The 16,129-nt window shown below is 40.8% G+C and overlaps 1 protein-coding gene across 5 annotated transcripts in view; it reads left to right on the top strand.

Moving 5' to 3' along the window:
- Positions 1-16,129, top strand: part of TAF1 (TATA-box binding protein associated factor 1) — a 74,077-nt gene that overhangs the window by 17,071 nt on the left and 40,877 nt on the right. For all 5 annotated transcript variants that reach the window (XM_090264885.1, XM_090264886.1, XM_090264889.1 and 2 more), the window contains exons 17-28: positions 275-405; positions 1,047-1,127; positions 6,957-7,106; positions 7,298-7,417; positions 7,704-7,879; positions 8,488-8,666; positions 10,396-10,609; positions 11,084-11,249; positions 13,927-14,138; positions 15,079-15,187; positions 15,409-15,507; positions 15,813-15,990. In XM_090264885.1, coding sequence (XP_090121011.1) covers positions 275-405; positions 1,047-1,127; positions 6,957-7,106; positions 7,298-7,417; positions 7,704-7,879; positions 8,488-8,666; positions 10,396-10,609; positions 11,084-11,249; positions 13,927-14,138; positions 15,079-15,187; positions 15,409-15,507; positions 15,813-15,990 — 1,815 coding nt within the window. The remainder of the gene's footprint in view (positions 1-274; positions 406-1,046; positions 1,128-6,956; positions 7,107-7,297; positions 7,418-7,703; positions 7,880-8,487; positions 8,667-10,395; positions 10,610-11,083; positions 11,250-13,926; positions 14,139-15,078; positions 15,188-15,408; positions 15,508-15,812; positions 15,991-16,129) is intronic.

Genomic DNA, 16,129 nt, shown 5'->3' on the forward strand with positions numbered 1-16,129 from the left:
GGAGGAGGTAGCAAATCTATCACTTAATGGAAGCCCTGATTGTTTTTTGATTTTGCCTGCCAGGAAATTCAGCATGATTGATGGACGTCTTATATGAGATGTAGGAAACCTAGCAGCGGAGATTTTCTTGGCTAGTCAGGCTAACTGTGGCTAGGCTAACTGGTACCTCCTAGGACATTGCCTGGTTTAGTCTTAGCTTGCTATCCCTGCTGCTGTCAATAAAGGGGCCTTTGGAATTCAGAATAGTCTCATTCTCTCTTTGTATCTTTTCTAGGAATGGATTCAAATTGGTGGGTGCTGAAGTCTGATTTCCGTTTACCAACTGAGGAGGAGATCAGAGCTATGGTGTCTCCAGAGCAGTGCTGTGCTTATTATAGCATGATAGCTGCAGAGCAGCGGCTGAAGGTGAACATCTTCCTCTTGGGCATCGCCTGTGCCCATGGCCTTTCTTCAGAGAGACAGGACAAAGGCTGTTCTCACTGGTTTATAGAAATTATGGTTATTAGATTATTACCAGTTATTTGAAAATTCTAGCTGTATGAGATACATTGGTTCTGGGGAAAACCTACCATGTAGCTGAATATCAGTGGAAAGGCTTAATGAAGGACTTAAGACAGATCGTTTTGCCTTGAAAATGGCTGCTTATCCATTGGGTGGTGACTTTAAACTGTTCTTTACAAGACAGGTATGTAAGCAGGGAAAGTATTTCTTAGTTGTTTACCACAGCTTTCCAGATGGGCAGAGATGATGGTGATGCTGCACATGTGATCTAAAGAAGCACAGTGTCCTTATAAGGCCAAAATATGAAAGATCCAGCTAGGGTGAGTTAGTACAACTCTATCCCACTGAGTTAATGAGCATTTCTGTTTAGCTTCCTGTATCTTCTGATAACCTAAGGATGTAGAATTGTGATAGATACAGCAAAGATTTTATAGAATCCATTCTATATTGTAAAATGTGCGTTGATGTTCTGTACTTGATATTCAATGAAACTTGTGCTTTGTGTTTTTAATTTATGATTTATGGATGGATTTGTCCTCTGCTAGGATGCTGGCTATGGTGAGAAGTCCTTTTTTGCTCCAGAAGAAGAAAATGAGGAAGATTTCCAGATGAAGATTGATGATGAGGTAAGGCTTTACACTAATTTTTATTAATACATCTCATTTGTCTTTAAAAAAAACCCACAGCTCTATTGTGATGTGATTGACATAGAATAAACATTTAAAGTATACTATTTGGTATGTTTTTTTTTTTTTTTTTAATATATTTTATTGACTATGCTATTACAGTTGTCCCAATTGTTCCCCTTTGTCCCCTCCACCCAGTACCCCCTTCCCTCCAGCAAACCCCACTCCTTAGTTCATGTCCATGGGTCATGCATATAAGTTCTTTGGCTACTCCATTTCCTATACTGTTCTTATCCCCCTGTCCATTTTGTGCCTACCAGTTTGTACTTCTTCTTTTTTTTTTTTTAATGTGTTTTATTGTTTATAATATTACATTTGTCCCAATTTCCCTTACCTCTGCTCCCCTCCACCTTGTGGTCCCCCTCCCTCCAGTTGTCCCCCCCTTTTAGACCATGTCCATTAGTTGTGCATACAGTTCTTCTCAACCTCTCTCTGTCGATTCCATTCCCTCCTACCATGATCCTTAATTCCTATATCATCTCCCTCCCTCTCCCCGTTCCCCCTCCCTGTTGACCTCCCCCCAATATGTTCCCCATACCTATAGTTCTTTTTCCACTCTCGTTGCCTGTTTAGTTCGCCTTTGTTTCAGTTCCCTAGCTTCTGTTGTTTCTTGTGATGCAGTTTTCATTTTAGATTTCATAGTTTTGATCCTCCTTTTTCTAAACCAGTCCCTTTAACATCTCATATAACAGTGGTTTGGATCTAATGAACTCTTTCAGTTTTATTTTGTCCTGGAAACACTTTCTCTGCCCTTCTATTCTGAATGACAATTTCGCTGGATAGAGTATTCGTGGTTGTAGGTTTTGGATTTTCATTACTTTGAATATTTCTTGCCAGTCCCTTCTTGCCTGCAGGGTCTCCCTTGAGAAGTCAGCTGATAGTCTAATTGGGACCCCTTTGTACATGATTCTTTTCTTCTCTCTTGCTGCTTTTAAGATTCTCTCTTTATCTTTAATTTTTGACATTTTGATGATAATGTGTCTTGGAGTGGTTCTCCCTGGGTCCAGTTTTTTTGGAATTCTCTGTGCTTCCTGGACCTGTAAGTCTATTTCCTTCCCCAAGTTTGGGAAGTTCTCCTTTATTATATTTTCACTCAATTTTTCTAGTTCGTCTTCTTTGTTCTCTGGCAAGCCAATGATTCTTATGTTGGGCCTTTTATAGCTGTCCCAGAGGTTTCTGATCCTCTCATCGTTGCTTCCCGTTCCTTCCCTATATTCTGGTTTGTTGAGATGAACTCTGGATTTTTTTTCCTCACAATCTGTCTCGTATGTGGTTTTGTTCCTTTCGTTATGAGTGTTTTTCGCTTCTTTCTCATCTTTTTCCAGATCTTTTGTTAATTCTGTAAGCCACCTGATAACAATGGCCCTGAACTGAGCCTCTGACAGGTTTCTTATTTGTTCATCTGTCAGATTCCTCATCTGTTGCCTGGTGAGCTGCGCCACCGGGATTTCTATAGTTGTCTGCCTCATTTTGACAGATGCGTTTTGTTTTCTTGGGCCGGCTATAGGGGGCAGTGCATGTGTACTCGTCACGACCCAGCGACCGGCGGCAATCCGCAACCTTTCTCGCTGCACCGTGGTGCTTTGTCGTCACAACCCAGCGACAGGCGCCTGTCCGCAACCTATTTCGCAGCCCTGTGGCACTTTCTTTGGGGGCGGGGGTCCAAGATGGATTCACACAGTTATTCCGCTAGGAGACCGGGATCCGTCCTCCCATCCCCTGGGCCTCACTGTTCAAGGCGATGTGGTGGTTGCTTTCCCCAGCGTTGGGGTCGCGAGCTGCCGGGGTTCGACTGCAGCCGGGATTGTTCTCCCTGCCGCTGGGATTGCTCTCCCTGCCGCTGTCCCAGGTGCGACCGCAAACAGCACCGCCCCCTTTCGCTCGTCCTACCTGCCCAAAGGGCGCCGCTGGTTTATAACTTCATACGTTGGGCTTCCGTGTAGCTTTATTTTCTGGAATTTCTAGTTATCCTTTGTTTTGAAGTAGTTGTAATCCTCTTTAGTTGTAGAGGGAGACCGAGCGTGTCCGTCTAAGCCTCCATCTTGGCCGGAAGTCTATTTGGTATGTTTTGATGTATGTTTCTATCTATGAAATTCTCATGACAAGGTAAGGAATGTGTCTGTCACTCCCAAAAGTTTCTTAGTGCTCCTTTGAAATTCTTCTCTTTACCCTCACTGTCCCCTGACAACTATTGATCTTTCTGTCACTATAGGTTAGTTATCATTTTCTAGAATTTTAGATAAATGGAATCATATGGTATGCACTCTTTCTTTTAAAAATATATATGTTTTAAAGATTTTATTTATTTACTTTTAAAGAGAGAAGAAGGGAGGGAGAAAGAGAGGGAGATAAACATCAGTGTGTAAGAGATACATTGATCGGTTGCCTCGTACACATCCCCAACTGGAGACCTGGCCCGCAACCCAGGCATGTGCCCTGACTAGGAATCGAACCAGCGACCTTTTGGTTTGTAGGCCGGCGCTTAATCCACTGAGCTACTCCAGCCAGGCCTCTTTCTTTTTTTAATTGTGGTAAAATATACATAATATAAAATTTACCATCTTAATTTTTAAGTGTATAGTTCAGTAGTGTTAGTGCATTCACATTGTTGTACATCCAATCTACAGAATTCTTCATCTTATAAAACTGACATTCTAGTATCCATTAAACAGTAACTCCCCAGTCCTGCCTTCTCCAGCTCCTGGCAGCCACCATTCTACTTTCTGTCTATGTATGTTAGCTACTCTAGGTACTTCACCAAAGTGAAATCATAGAATATTTGTTTTTATGTTACTGTTTATTTCCTGTAGCATAAAATCCTCAAAATTTGTCATTGTTGTTACATGTCAGAATTATCTTCGTTTCAAGGCTAAATAATATTTCATTTTTTGTTTATTCATTCACACTGACGGATGGGTGTTTCCATCTCTTGGATATTGTGAATAGTGCTGCTATGTACGTGGGTGTGCAGATACCTGTTTAAGACCTGCTTTCAATTCTTTTGCATATATACCCAGAAGTGGGATTACTGGATCATATGGTAGTTCTAATTTTAGTTTTTTTGAGGAATATCAATACTGTTTTCCAAAGCAGCTACACCATTTTACATTCCTATCAATGGTATGAAAGTTTCAGTTATTTCATACTTTTGCCAACACTTGTTATTTGTTTTTTTTTTTTATTTGTTTTTTTGATAGTAGCCATCCTAATGGGTGTGAGGTGGTATCTCATTGTGGTTTTGATTTGCATTTCCCTAATGATTAGTGATGTTGAGCATCTTTTCATGTGCTCGTTGGATACTTCTGTCTTCTTGTTAGAACTTCTATTCAAGTTCTTTGCCCATTTTTGAATTGGGTTGTTTGTTTTTTGTTGTTGAGTTGTTGGAGTTCTTCATATGTTCTGGATATTAACCTCTCATTAGATGTTACACAAATATTTTCTTCCATTTTGTAGGTTGCCTTTTCACTCTGTTGTGTCCTTTGATGCAGAAATGTTTTTATTTTGATGTAATCCAGTTTATCTAATTTTACTTTTGTTGCTTGTACTTTTGGTTCCATGTCCAAGAAATCATTGCCAAATCCAGTGTCATGAAGATTTCTCTCTGTTTTTTTTTAAAGAGTTTTACATTTTTCATATGTTTAGATCTTGGATCCATTTTGAGTTAATTTTTATAAATGTTGTAAAGTGAAGGTTCGATTTCATTATTTTGCATGTGAATATTTTGTTTCTTCAGCACCATTTGTTGAAAGTATGTGTTCTTTCTTCTTTAAATCTGTAATTATGTTGTGATTCATGCAAGTTGTGTGTATTGATAGTTATATTGTTTTAGATCTTATGTTTAGATCCATTTAGAGTTAATTTTTATATAGGCCACATGGTATAGATGAAGGTTCTTTTTTGCATAGGCATGAATGTCCAGTTATTCTAGAACCATTTTTTAAAAAGTCTAATGGTCTTTTAAAAGAAAAAAATTGATCATGCCACAGCCTTTGGGTCCTTACTTCTTTCAGGAAGAAGTCCTTAACATGATTTACAAGGATGTACATGATTTGGGTCTTGTCGTCGGCAGCCGTCCGTCTCGAGAGACGATGGTGTAGCTTCTTAAGAGTCTATCTGCACCGCCGAGAATGGCTGTGCAGTCCGACTCGGGAGTGACACGGTATCTGTCTCCTCCCGTGTTGAATCGACATCTTGCGATGACGCTGGAGTGTCCTCTCCAGTGGAGCTGAAGCTACAGAGCCTGGGCAGGGTGATATGGAGGGTGTGCTGTTGCCCATGCAGCAGACCCCCCCTCTCTTCGCAGCTGAAGGATCCAAGGGAAAGACGGAGTCAATACAGCTTGGCTTCAGGTGCGCCGCAGGAGTTGCCGGTGTTGACTACAACGTCAAACCGCCTTAGGGACTCCGGCTCCGGATTTTCTGTCGGGGTTTACTCCCTTAGCCTTTCCCCAGAAGAGGTATGCCGCAAGGCAGTGGAGGTTTTTTGGAGTCAGAGTTTTCCTTCTCTGATGTGCCCTGACTGGAAGATCGAACCAGCGACACTTAGCTCACAGGCCAACGCTCAATCCACTGAGCCAAACCAGCCAGGGTCTTGTATATAACTGTAATCTGCTCTCATGTCCTGTCATTGCCCATTTTGTATTCCAAGCTGCAAACATATAATACTGAAACGCAATCAGTTCCCTAAATTTCTTCCTGTTGCCTTTTAGGATTTTGTAGCTGCTATTCCGTCTGCCTAGAATATTTTTCTCTCTACTCTTCTTCCATGTGACCTTCACTTACAAGTTACATTTTCTTAAGCTTTCCCTGACTCTTGCCCTCATTCTCACCCTTCATTCAGATTGGATCATCATCCTTCTTTTCTTTATGTACATATAGTACTTTGTTCTCTCCTATCGTGGCACTGATCGTGCAGTGTTGGATTTGGTTGGTTGGTTGTCTCTTCCTCACTAATAGGACGTCATTGAAAAAGTGGTGCTGGCATGTGGTACATAATTAATCACTCATTAAGTGAGTGAATGATTGTAAATGAGGTCAGACAGAATGAGTAAAGAATCATTTGTGCACACTTCTTTTGAGGTTGGAGTGAAAAATGATTGGATTTCTAAGAATTTCAGAAATTAGGAAGTCTGAATGGCCTTCAAGATTGAATTCTGAATCTAGAGAATTGGCCACTTTCTGGCTAATTATGTATACTCTTGACTGACCTTGTCTTAATTCCCTGATTATTTTGTGGGGTTGGTAAACACAATTTAAGGTCCCAGAAGAGGACAGGCCTTTTTTACCAAATCAGTGGCAGAGGTAGAATGGACTTTGGTTTAGTGCTGCTGAGTTTGGGCTCAGTGCTTTGTAAAGCATGCTTATCGTCTCATTATGAGACTATATAGGTCATTCTAAAGTCATTTGAGCAATTGGACAATCAGATGCAGTCATCAATCTAACTTACCTCTTTGCACATCCTGAGGGCGGGGATAACACTGTATGAAAACTCAGTTAAGCCCAAGGGATAGGGGGCTACAGGGTATCAATGTTCCACATATTCCTCCTCATACTGTCTGGGAACTTGACCTCTATTTAATAACATCATTTAAGTACCGTAGGAAAGAACAGTGAGCTAAGCACTGGGTAGCTTTATGTAGCTATTGAACTTTGTGGACAGTTTAAGAAAGCATCAAATTGTACATTATTGTAATTATTCCAACCATTCTAAGTATGGCTAGATATACAGCAAAGTTTCCCAGAGCCTTTAGGATCTTTTTTTATACCTCAGGTTCGCACTGCTCCTTGGAACACCACACGGGCCTTCATTGCTGCCATGAAGGGCAAGTGTCTCTTGGAGGTGACTGGGGTGGCAGATCCCACAGGGTGTGGTGAAGGATTTTCCTATGTGAAGATTCCAAACAAACCAACCCAGCAGAAGGTGAGACTGTGAATTTCTAGAAGGCAAGAATCCACGAAGAAAGAAACGGAGGTTACGTAGCGGAGATGAATGGGATAGAGGATCTGGAAAACAGTTAAGGTGACAGGATGAGCTTAGAATAGGCATCTATTATAATGAGTTAAACTTACTGGGATTCTTACCTGTTTCGTTTTATTTTGTCTTTGAGGTAGGATGACAAGGAGCCTCAGCCAGTGAAGAAGACAGTGACAGGAACAGATGCAGACCTCCGTCGCCTCTCTCTGAAAAATGCTAAGCAACTTCTACGTAAATTTGGTGTGCCTGAGGAAGAGGTGCGTGTGGAAAAGGAAAACTTAGAGCCTCCTAGGGGCTTTGTATAAAGAGGGAAAAGCTAGGAGGCAGATGTAAGGACTGTCTGAAGAATTTTGTGGTGTAGGTTGTAGCATACTGGATCTTGGATACCTTTTTAGGAGTTAGCTTTCCCAAAGCTTTCTGTTTATTCTGCTTTGGGTGAATTTTTTTTTTTTTGTCTACCTCCCTGTGTGCCTTGCTTTGTTCTTTGAGATCCCTGAATGAACTGTGTATGTGTGTGTATATGTGTGTGTCTCTCTCCTGTAGATTAAAAAGTTGTCCCGCTGGGAAGTGATCGATGTGGTACGCACAATGTCAACAGAACAGGCCCGCTCTGGAGAAGGGCCTATGAGTAAATTTGCCCGTGGATCAAGGTTTTCTGTGGCTGAGCATCAAGAACGTTACAAAGAGGAATGTCAGCGCATCTTTGACCTGCAGAACAAGTGTGTTCTTTTAGTGTTGCAGAAAGTCCAAGCTGGAAGAGGGGTGGGGTCCCAGGCACTATTTTACAATGACTAGGAGGTCACCTAATAATATGAGTTAGGTACTCAGGTATTTTAGATTTCAGGGTGGTATCTGTTCATAATACTGCTAAAGTACCTACTCCCTTCAAAGCAACTTGGCAAAGGTTTTGAATGGTAAGAGATGTTAGGTTTGACCTTTGGTTCCATGGCAATTATTGTGGTCTACCTGTGCCAGGAAACCACCACAGTGGTGATAAGGGACAGGTGTGTTTTTTCTGAAGGCATACTGGTGAGAGAATGATAATGCCCTATTAAAAATGAGCAGTGTGCTTATTCTCAGGCTTTTCCCAGGAATTCTGAATATGAAATGCTGTATTACTTCATATTTCAAACTTGCCTTGTTAACTACACATCTAGGAACACTTTGTAAAAGCTTTTCTGTTAGGGTCTCATGTCTTAGTGGATTTTGAGTAATATTCCTTTTTAAAGTTCATTTTTCAATTTCCTACTCTTGCCTAAAACCATATTTGTTCAGCTCTTTTGAATTTCCCCTCATCTTAGTTTAACGTTTTTTTTTCTCTTTTTAGGGTTTTGTCATCGATTGAAGTCTTATCAACTGACACAGATAGCAGCTCAGCTGAAGACAGTGACTTTGAAGAAATGGGAAAGAACATTGAGAATATGTTGCAGAATAAGAAAACCAGCTCTCAGCTATCACGTGAACGGGAGGAGCAGGAGCGAAAGGAACTACAGCGGATGCTACTGGGTAAGGCTAGTGGCTTCACAGACAGAGAGAACAGAGAAGGATTAAAAGAATATATAGAGCTTCACACTAATACCTGAGGTAAAACCATAGGCAGAAGGAGTAGGGAATGAGTGTAGAAGAGCCCGTAAATGAGGTAGAGATTACTGAAAACTGGATTCTAGAGATGCTGCCAATCTGCTGCTGCCTCTGTCTGGGCCAGACCTGGCCAAGCCAGTGTTATCACCTGCCCTTCAGGTGAGCTTTCTGGCCATTCATCCTAGATGAATAGGTAAGAGTTTTATTTTTTATTTTTTAATTTTTTAATTTTTTTTAATTTCTTTTCTTATGGAGCCAAGTTTGAGCCTTGGCAGTTAGATTTTTTAAAAGAATATTTTATTTATTTTTATCTACCTATCTATCTACTTATTTATTTATTGTTTTTCTATTACAGTTGTATTTATTTTTAGAGAGAGGGGAATTGAGGGAGAAAAAGTGGGAGTGACACATCAATGTGTGGTTGCCTGTTGTGTACCCCCAACTGGGGACCTGGCCCACAACTCAGGCATGTGCCCTGACTGGAAATTGAACCAGCAACCCTTTGGTTCACGGGCTGGTGCTCAATCCACTGAGCTGCACCAGCCAGGGTGGTAAGAGTTCTTAATACAGAATCCATGGATGAATTTGGGGGGTTGTTCTTAATCCCTCTGAAATCATGTGTAAAATTCTATGCAAGGGTGCCTTTTCTGAAGAGAAGATCCATGCATTTCAGCAGATTCTCAAAGGAGTCTTAGACCCTAAAAAAGGGTTTTAAATAACCAAAAATTGTAGAAGCTGAGGGTGGGGGTAATAAAGTTTTGAATTGGTTTGGGATATGGACATTGGGAATGAAAAGAGAAGGAAAACCGAGGTGACCTTAAGAGTTCACTCAGGGCTTGCTAGAAAGATGGTAGTACCATTGATTAAAGTAGTTAATTTTAAAGAAAGAAGCAGTATTAAGACAGGAAGCTGTAATGTGTGAAATTTTGAGGTCCCCTTCCCACTATGCATCTAAAACACGCGATTGAAAACATGGATGTAGATACTGAATGACTATTCTCACTCATAATAGCTTTTCCTTTGTTTCCTTCTCTCTGTAAAAGCTTTGTGTAATTTTGTTATTCTGACTACCTGTAAAGATGTGATGAAGCCTTTTCAGCAGTGTGGTCCCAGATCAGCAGTATTAGCGTCACATGAGAGCTTGTTAGAAATGCAGAATCTCAGGCCTCACCCCAAATCTACTGAATTAGAATCTGTAGTTTAACGAGATTCTCAGGTGACTCTTACTCATGTTAAAGTTGGAGAAGCATACTGCAGGCCTTACGACTCTCAGTTTGTTTCTGTGGTGCCATTTTCCGCCCTGGGTGCTTGGATGGTGTTCTTTAATCTGCTCATCAACTACTTTCTGCTTGGACTTTCTTCTTACTGTCGCTCAGAGGAGTCAGTGCATCTACTGCTCTTCTGTCCCCTATAACAAGCACGTAGTTCTTTGAGATCCTTCCAGAACTTTATAAAAATGGGAACATTAGCAGTGGTAAAATGAAGCCAGGAAAGGACAGGTCAGTGTATTTGGGGGTTGGTGGGGGCTTTTATACTTTCTGTTAGATCTATAGTTTTGTGGCATGTTGAGAGCTTCAAGGTTTTTGCTTAACTCCGAGAAAATGCCCATTTGGGTGGTAGGGAGAATGTGTGGAAATCTTTTTCTGCCTTGCAGCAGCAGGCTCAGCAGCAGCAGGAAACAGTCACAGAGATGATGACACAGCTTCTGTGACTAGCCTTAACTCTTCTGCCACTGGCCGTTGTCTCAAGATTTATCGTACATTTCGCGATGAAGAGGGGAAAGAGTATGTTCGCTGTGAGACAGTCCGAAAGCCAGCTGTCATAGATGCCTATGTGCGCATACGGACCACAAAAGATGAGGAGTTCATGTGAGTTTGACTCACCACTCCCCATTGTGATAAGAATGGTATTGGTGGGGAGCAGAAGTAAAGGTGAGTGCTTTGGTTTTAGTGACAGGATTGGGCACGGTTGTTCCTGGAGGTCTGTTAATTGGAAACCATCTTGCCTTTTAGCTCTTTGGGTTTGAATAGAGCCAAATCACAGGGAGAATCCAAAATCTGACACAATACAAAGGCATGTTTTCAGTTCTACCTGGGTCCTTTGCATTTTGGTTAGTTGGTTGGCTGGCAAACATCTTAGGGATTACTCTCATTCTGAGAGACGTACCACTCTACAAATGGAAGGCTGGTGAGCGGGAGAGATGGAAGTGCCATGTGGCCCCCTTTATTTCAGTATAGATGGATTACTGTAATTCAGAGATGTTTAGCTATTAGGACAGTCTTTTCGGTTTAGGTTTGCTTATTGTCCTGTGATTTCCACCCCCACCCCCCACTGTTATGCAGTCGGAAATTTGCCCTTTTTGATGAACAGCATCGAGAAGAGATGCGAAAAGAACGGCGGAGGATTCAAGAGCAACTGAGGCGGCTTAAGCGGAACCAGGAAAAGGAGAAGCTTAAGGGTCCTCCTGAGAAAAAGCCAAAAAAATTGAAGGAGCGTCCCGACCTAAAGGTAAGTATAGTGCGCTGATCATAACTAACAAAGCAAAGGAAGAAGGCATGCTTTTTCTCTTAGCTATTGGGATTCTTGCTGGGAATGAGGGCAGTGTCATCAAAAACTAGTCTGAATTGATGTAGCTGCTTGAGTGTTTTCAGTACTAGTATGACTGGTACCGACAAACCCAGACCATTGGGTGTCATTTCATATTTCATCCATTGGAAATATTTTCTAGGAGTTGAGATATGTTTGGTAGATTTTTTACATATACATTTATGTACACAGGTACATATATACATATCTTGTTTTTAAATTGTATGTATTGAAGCAACAGAAACATAAAACACATGTTGCTTTGCATAACTTAGGTAGGATTCCAGATATTACTATGCAGTGTAACTGTAACGTGCAGCATAAAATGAGACAACTGTGGTACAGTGGAAGGAGCCGTGGACTTGCAAAGAGAAGACCTGGATTCAGGTCTGCTTGCTATTTAATAGCTCTGTGCCTTGATCTCTCCAAACCTGTTCCTCTTCTATAAAATGATACCTCCCTTACAGGGTTCTTGTATTAAGTGATATAATGCACAGGAGGCACTTGATAAACTAAAATTTTCAACAAATTTAAACTGGTGTTAACATGAGCTCATTAAAAAAATATATATATATATGTATATATTTTAAAGTTTAACTTTGAGCAAATTTATTTTTATTTTTTTATTAATTTATTTTTTAACAAGGTTACTTTATTTCATTTTATTTATCTGTTTTTAGAGAGAGGGAAAAGGAGAAAGAGAGGGAGAGAAACATCACTGAGTGGTTGCCTCTCACTCGTGCCCCCAACTGGGGACCTGATGTGCAACCGAGTCATGTGCCCTGAATGGGAATCGAACTAGCAACACTTGGCTCACAGGCCGATGCTCAATCCACTGAGCCACAGCAGCCAGGGCTTTAAAATACTTTAATATTCTTTCTTGTATCATAAGTCCTTCCTTGTATCATAAATACAATACAGTATTGACCTCATTTTATAGATGAAAATGGAGTCAGTTGCAAAACTGAGATGGGAACTTGGTATTTATTATTATTTTTTTAAAGTATATTTTATTGATTATATTGTTAAAATAGTTCCAATTTTTTCCCCTTTGCTCCCCTCCACCCAGCACCCCCCTCCCCTAACAATACCCCCACCCAATCCATGCCCATGGGTCATACATACAAGCTCTCCTGCTTCACCCTTTCATATATTTTTCTTTTTTTAAAAAAATAAATAATTATTTTAACAATAAAAAATAACAATCCCTCCCTCTCAGACTTAAGACCCTTTATAATCTTATAAAGGACAATGGGCGAAGGTCTCGTGTTTCTCTAGCTGCTTCAAGCTGGACATGGTCGTCGTCCTACCTACCCTTGGGTCCAGAAATCCCTCATAAGAGTCGGGGTGTGGAGCGGAGGGTGGCCTTCCCACATGGGAAAGGATCTTGCAGACTCCAGGTCAGTTGGCTGTCCCCAGACAACCGCATACTTGGTTTAACAGGCTGGCATCCTTGTATTCTGGAGGCAACAGATTTGGCAACAGGGTTAAAAGATATCATTCAATCCATAACCACTAGATGACAAAAGGCAGGGATTAATTTTTCAATGTCCCACATTAGGGAAAAGAAGGGCTTCTTTGGAGGAAGGTGTGCCAGGTACATACATCTCACCTGTCCAAAACCCTTTTGCCCATTATACTTAGTTTTGACTGAGGGAAATATTTTAGGTTTCCCTACTCTCAGGCCTCTGGGCTCTTTCTGTCCAAGCCTTTAGGACAGAAAAGAGAAACCAGTTTTAAAGTGAAGCCCACAGACCACCCCATTCTTCACCAACCCAGCCACTTAGTTCAGCCAAACCATTGAGTCTCAGGAGGCAGCGCTGCAGAAGGATTAAGTGAGGCCTATACCTACAGACAATCACTCAGGCAATGAGATCGTAGGCTTATGCCCTTTGAAAACAGAAAACACATGTTAATTTATGTAACATAACCCACAAACAAGTCTCTAAATCTGTAGGACTGTCTTATCGGAAAGACATCCAGTTGCAAGGCATTTGACGTTCTTCTTGCCTGTAAATTAAACATCTTTGATAATGCCACAGACATAGTTTAACTTCCAAATGAAGACAAATTTTAAATGAAAAGAAACCTTAAAGATGGTTAGCTGCACTACTTTACAGTCCACCACTGAGCATTGTGATTTTCCTTGAATCGTGATTTTTCTCCCTAGGGTATTTATTATTTAGCCATTTCCTTGGGGCTGGGAATGCAGCCTTGGGCCTCCAACAGCCTTTCTTCTGTGCATTTGCTATTTTCATAGTTTATAACTTAAATTGGGAATAGAAATTCTCTCCCTTTTTTTTCTTACTTGATATTTAAAGAAATGTTTATTCTCTATATTTTTATAATGTGTCCTTTCTATACATGCATGCACTTTTGTCCAGTACCTTCTGTTTAACAGTTCTTTTTGAACCAAAGTTCTGAGCCTGCCTTTGTTTCTATCCTGCCTTGTATGTATTTCCTGTTTCTTTTGTAGCAGGCTTTTGTTTATTTTTCTATGCAAAAAAATGTCACTGAAAGTTTTATTCTGGAAAGGTCATAGGCTGAACTACTTAAATTGTATATATTTCATCTGACATTAATATTTTTTCTCCTGTAGCTCAAATGTGGGGCTTGTGGTGCCATTGGGCATATGAGGACAAACAAATTCTGCCCTCTCTATTATCAAACAAATGCTCCACCTTCCAACCCTGTTGCCATGACAGAAGAGCAGGAGGAGGAGTTGGAAAAGACAGTCATTCATAATGATAATGAAGAACTTATCAAGGTTGAAGGGACCAAGATTGTCTTAGGGAAACAGCTAATTGAGAGGTAAGGGGTAGCAAGCAGGCAGGAAGTGCCGTGGAAGAGATCTGTTGGTGGTTGGTGATATTGATGGGTAGCAGGGGTGGATGTGATATGTTATCTGTCGTGGAACTGAAGGGATGGGAACTTTGATGGATTTTCCTCCATAATTGTTGACAGTAATGAAAACTACAGTCCTTTGTTGTAAGGCACTTACTAAGTTTTACCACTTGCTCTGAGTTTTCTTTTTTTAAAAAAATTTATTTATTGTTTTTTTCTATTACAGTTGTCCCACTTTTTCCACCTTTGCTCTCCCCTGCTCCACCCACCTCCCCAATCTCCCACAGGCCATCCCCATTTAGTTGTCCATGTCCACAGGTCATTCACACTAGTTTGTTCATTTGCTTCTAATTCTTTTTAAGTTTTGAGTTCTTTCTGTATCCTTGTTGATTTAATTTATTAATACTGTAATAGTCATGTTTTGAAGCACATTAGGTAAGGGAAATTTTCTAATTTCCCAGTTCTCTTGATTCCGTACAGTGGAAGGGAAGAGGGTGGATCGGCTTGTAATGATTGAGGGAAAGTCAAACTAGTTTGTTTGTCTATTTGCAAAATCAGTTCTTAAGTTTTTCCTTATTTCCATTCTGAGTAAGTTAAGTTTCCTAGCCCTTTAACCTAAGATAGAATGTTAGAGGCAGGAGAACTCTTGAAATTCATTTAGCCTAGTCTCCTTATCTTCTAAATAGGAAATTTAGGTGAAGTTGTGGCTTGCCTAGCTTTTTATTAATTTGGAGATCCTGTGAGACCTGGCCTGATCTGAGCTTTAGATTGTGGATGTCCGGCCTTTGGTTGGCTTTTTCCTCCCCAGGTTCAGGGTCAGGTACTTGGGACTTTTTCACTCTAGTTGCCTTTTCTTCTGGGGACTAGAAATAGGGACTGTGCACTATGAAAATGTTATTGATTACAGTGCCGACGAGGTTCGCAGAAAATCTCTGGTTCTCAAGTTCCCTAAACAGCAACTTCCTCCCAAGAAGAAACGGCGAGTTGGAACCACTGTTCACTGTGACTATCTGAATGTGAGTATTTGCATTGCTTCTTTCTGACAAGATGAGAGTCTCTTTGATTCCCCTAGCCCTCAAAGCCATGGTTCTGATACAGCCTTAGATTCTCCCTTTGCCCTTGCCCTGAAAATTATGTGGACTGTTCATTATAAGACTTCCAAACTATATTTGTCTAGCTAGAAGAAAATACTGTTTTTTTAATCTACAGATGTTTCTGATTCCTTGTTTCTCCTTAGAGACCTCATAAGTCCATCCACCGACGCCGGACAGATCCTATGGTGACATTGTCATCCATCTTGGAGTCTATCATCAATGACATGAGAGATCTTCCAAATGTGAGTTCATTGCATTCACATCTGCAGTAGGGATAGCAAGGCTCTTTCTTTGTTCTGTCTGTGACTTCAGTTAGAGGACAGCAGAGTACAGTCCTATGTATGTGAAACTCCCAATTCTTTGGGATGTAGTTTTTGGGTGGGTTTTTCTTTTTAACGATTTAGTAGAGGAAATAGACCTGCTCCATTAGAAAGAGTCCTTTCAGAGTTGGTGGCTAGGTAGACAGGTAAGATGAGAGACAATCTTCAGGAATTGGCTCTGGCTAGTATTCTTTGTTTATGGATGGTACTGGCTCTTGTTTGCACAGACATACCCTTTCCACACTCCAGTGAATGGAAAGGTTGTAAAAGATTACTACAAAATCATCACTCGACCAATGGACTTACAGACGCTCCGTGAAAATGTGCGTAAACGCCTCTACCCATCTCGGGAAGAGTTCAGAGAGCATTTGGAGCTCATTGTGAAAAATAGTGCAACCTACAATGGTAAGAATCATCTGTTCTTTAACTGAAGATGTCGCCTTTCAGATGCTTCTTTATATCCCTTACTAGTTGTAAATTCAGACTAGGTTGAATTGACTGAAAGGTCTTAACATGTATTAGTGCCTTTTGGGCTTATGAAAAT

Source organism: Furipterus horrens, unplaced genomic scaffold (assembly GCF_987537825.1).
Source record: "Furipterus horrens unplaced genomic scaffold, mFurHor1.1.pri manual_scaffold_17, whole genome shotgun sequence".
Classification (NCBI taxonomy): Eukaryota; Metazoa; Chordata; class Mammalia; order Chiroptera; family Furipteridae; genus Furipterus; species Furipterus horrens.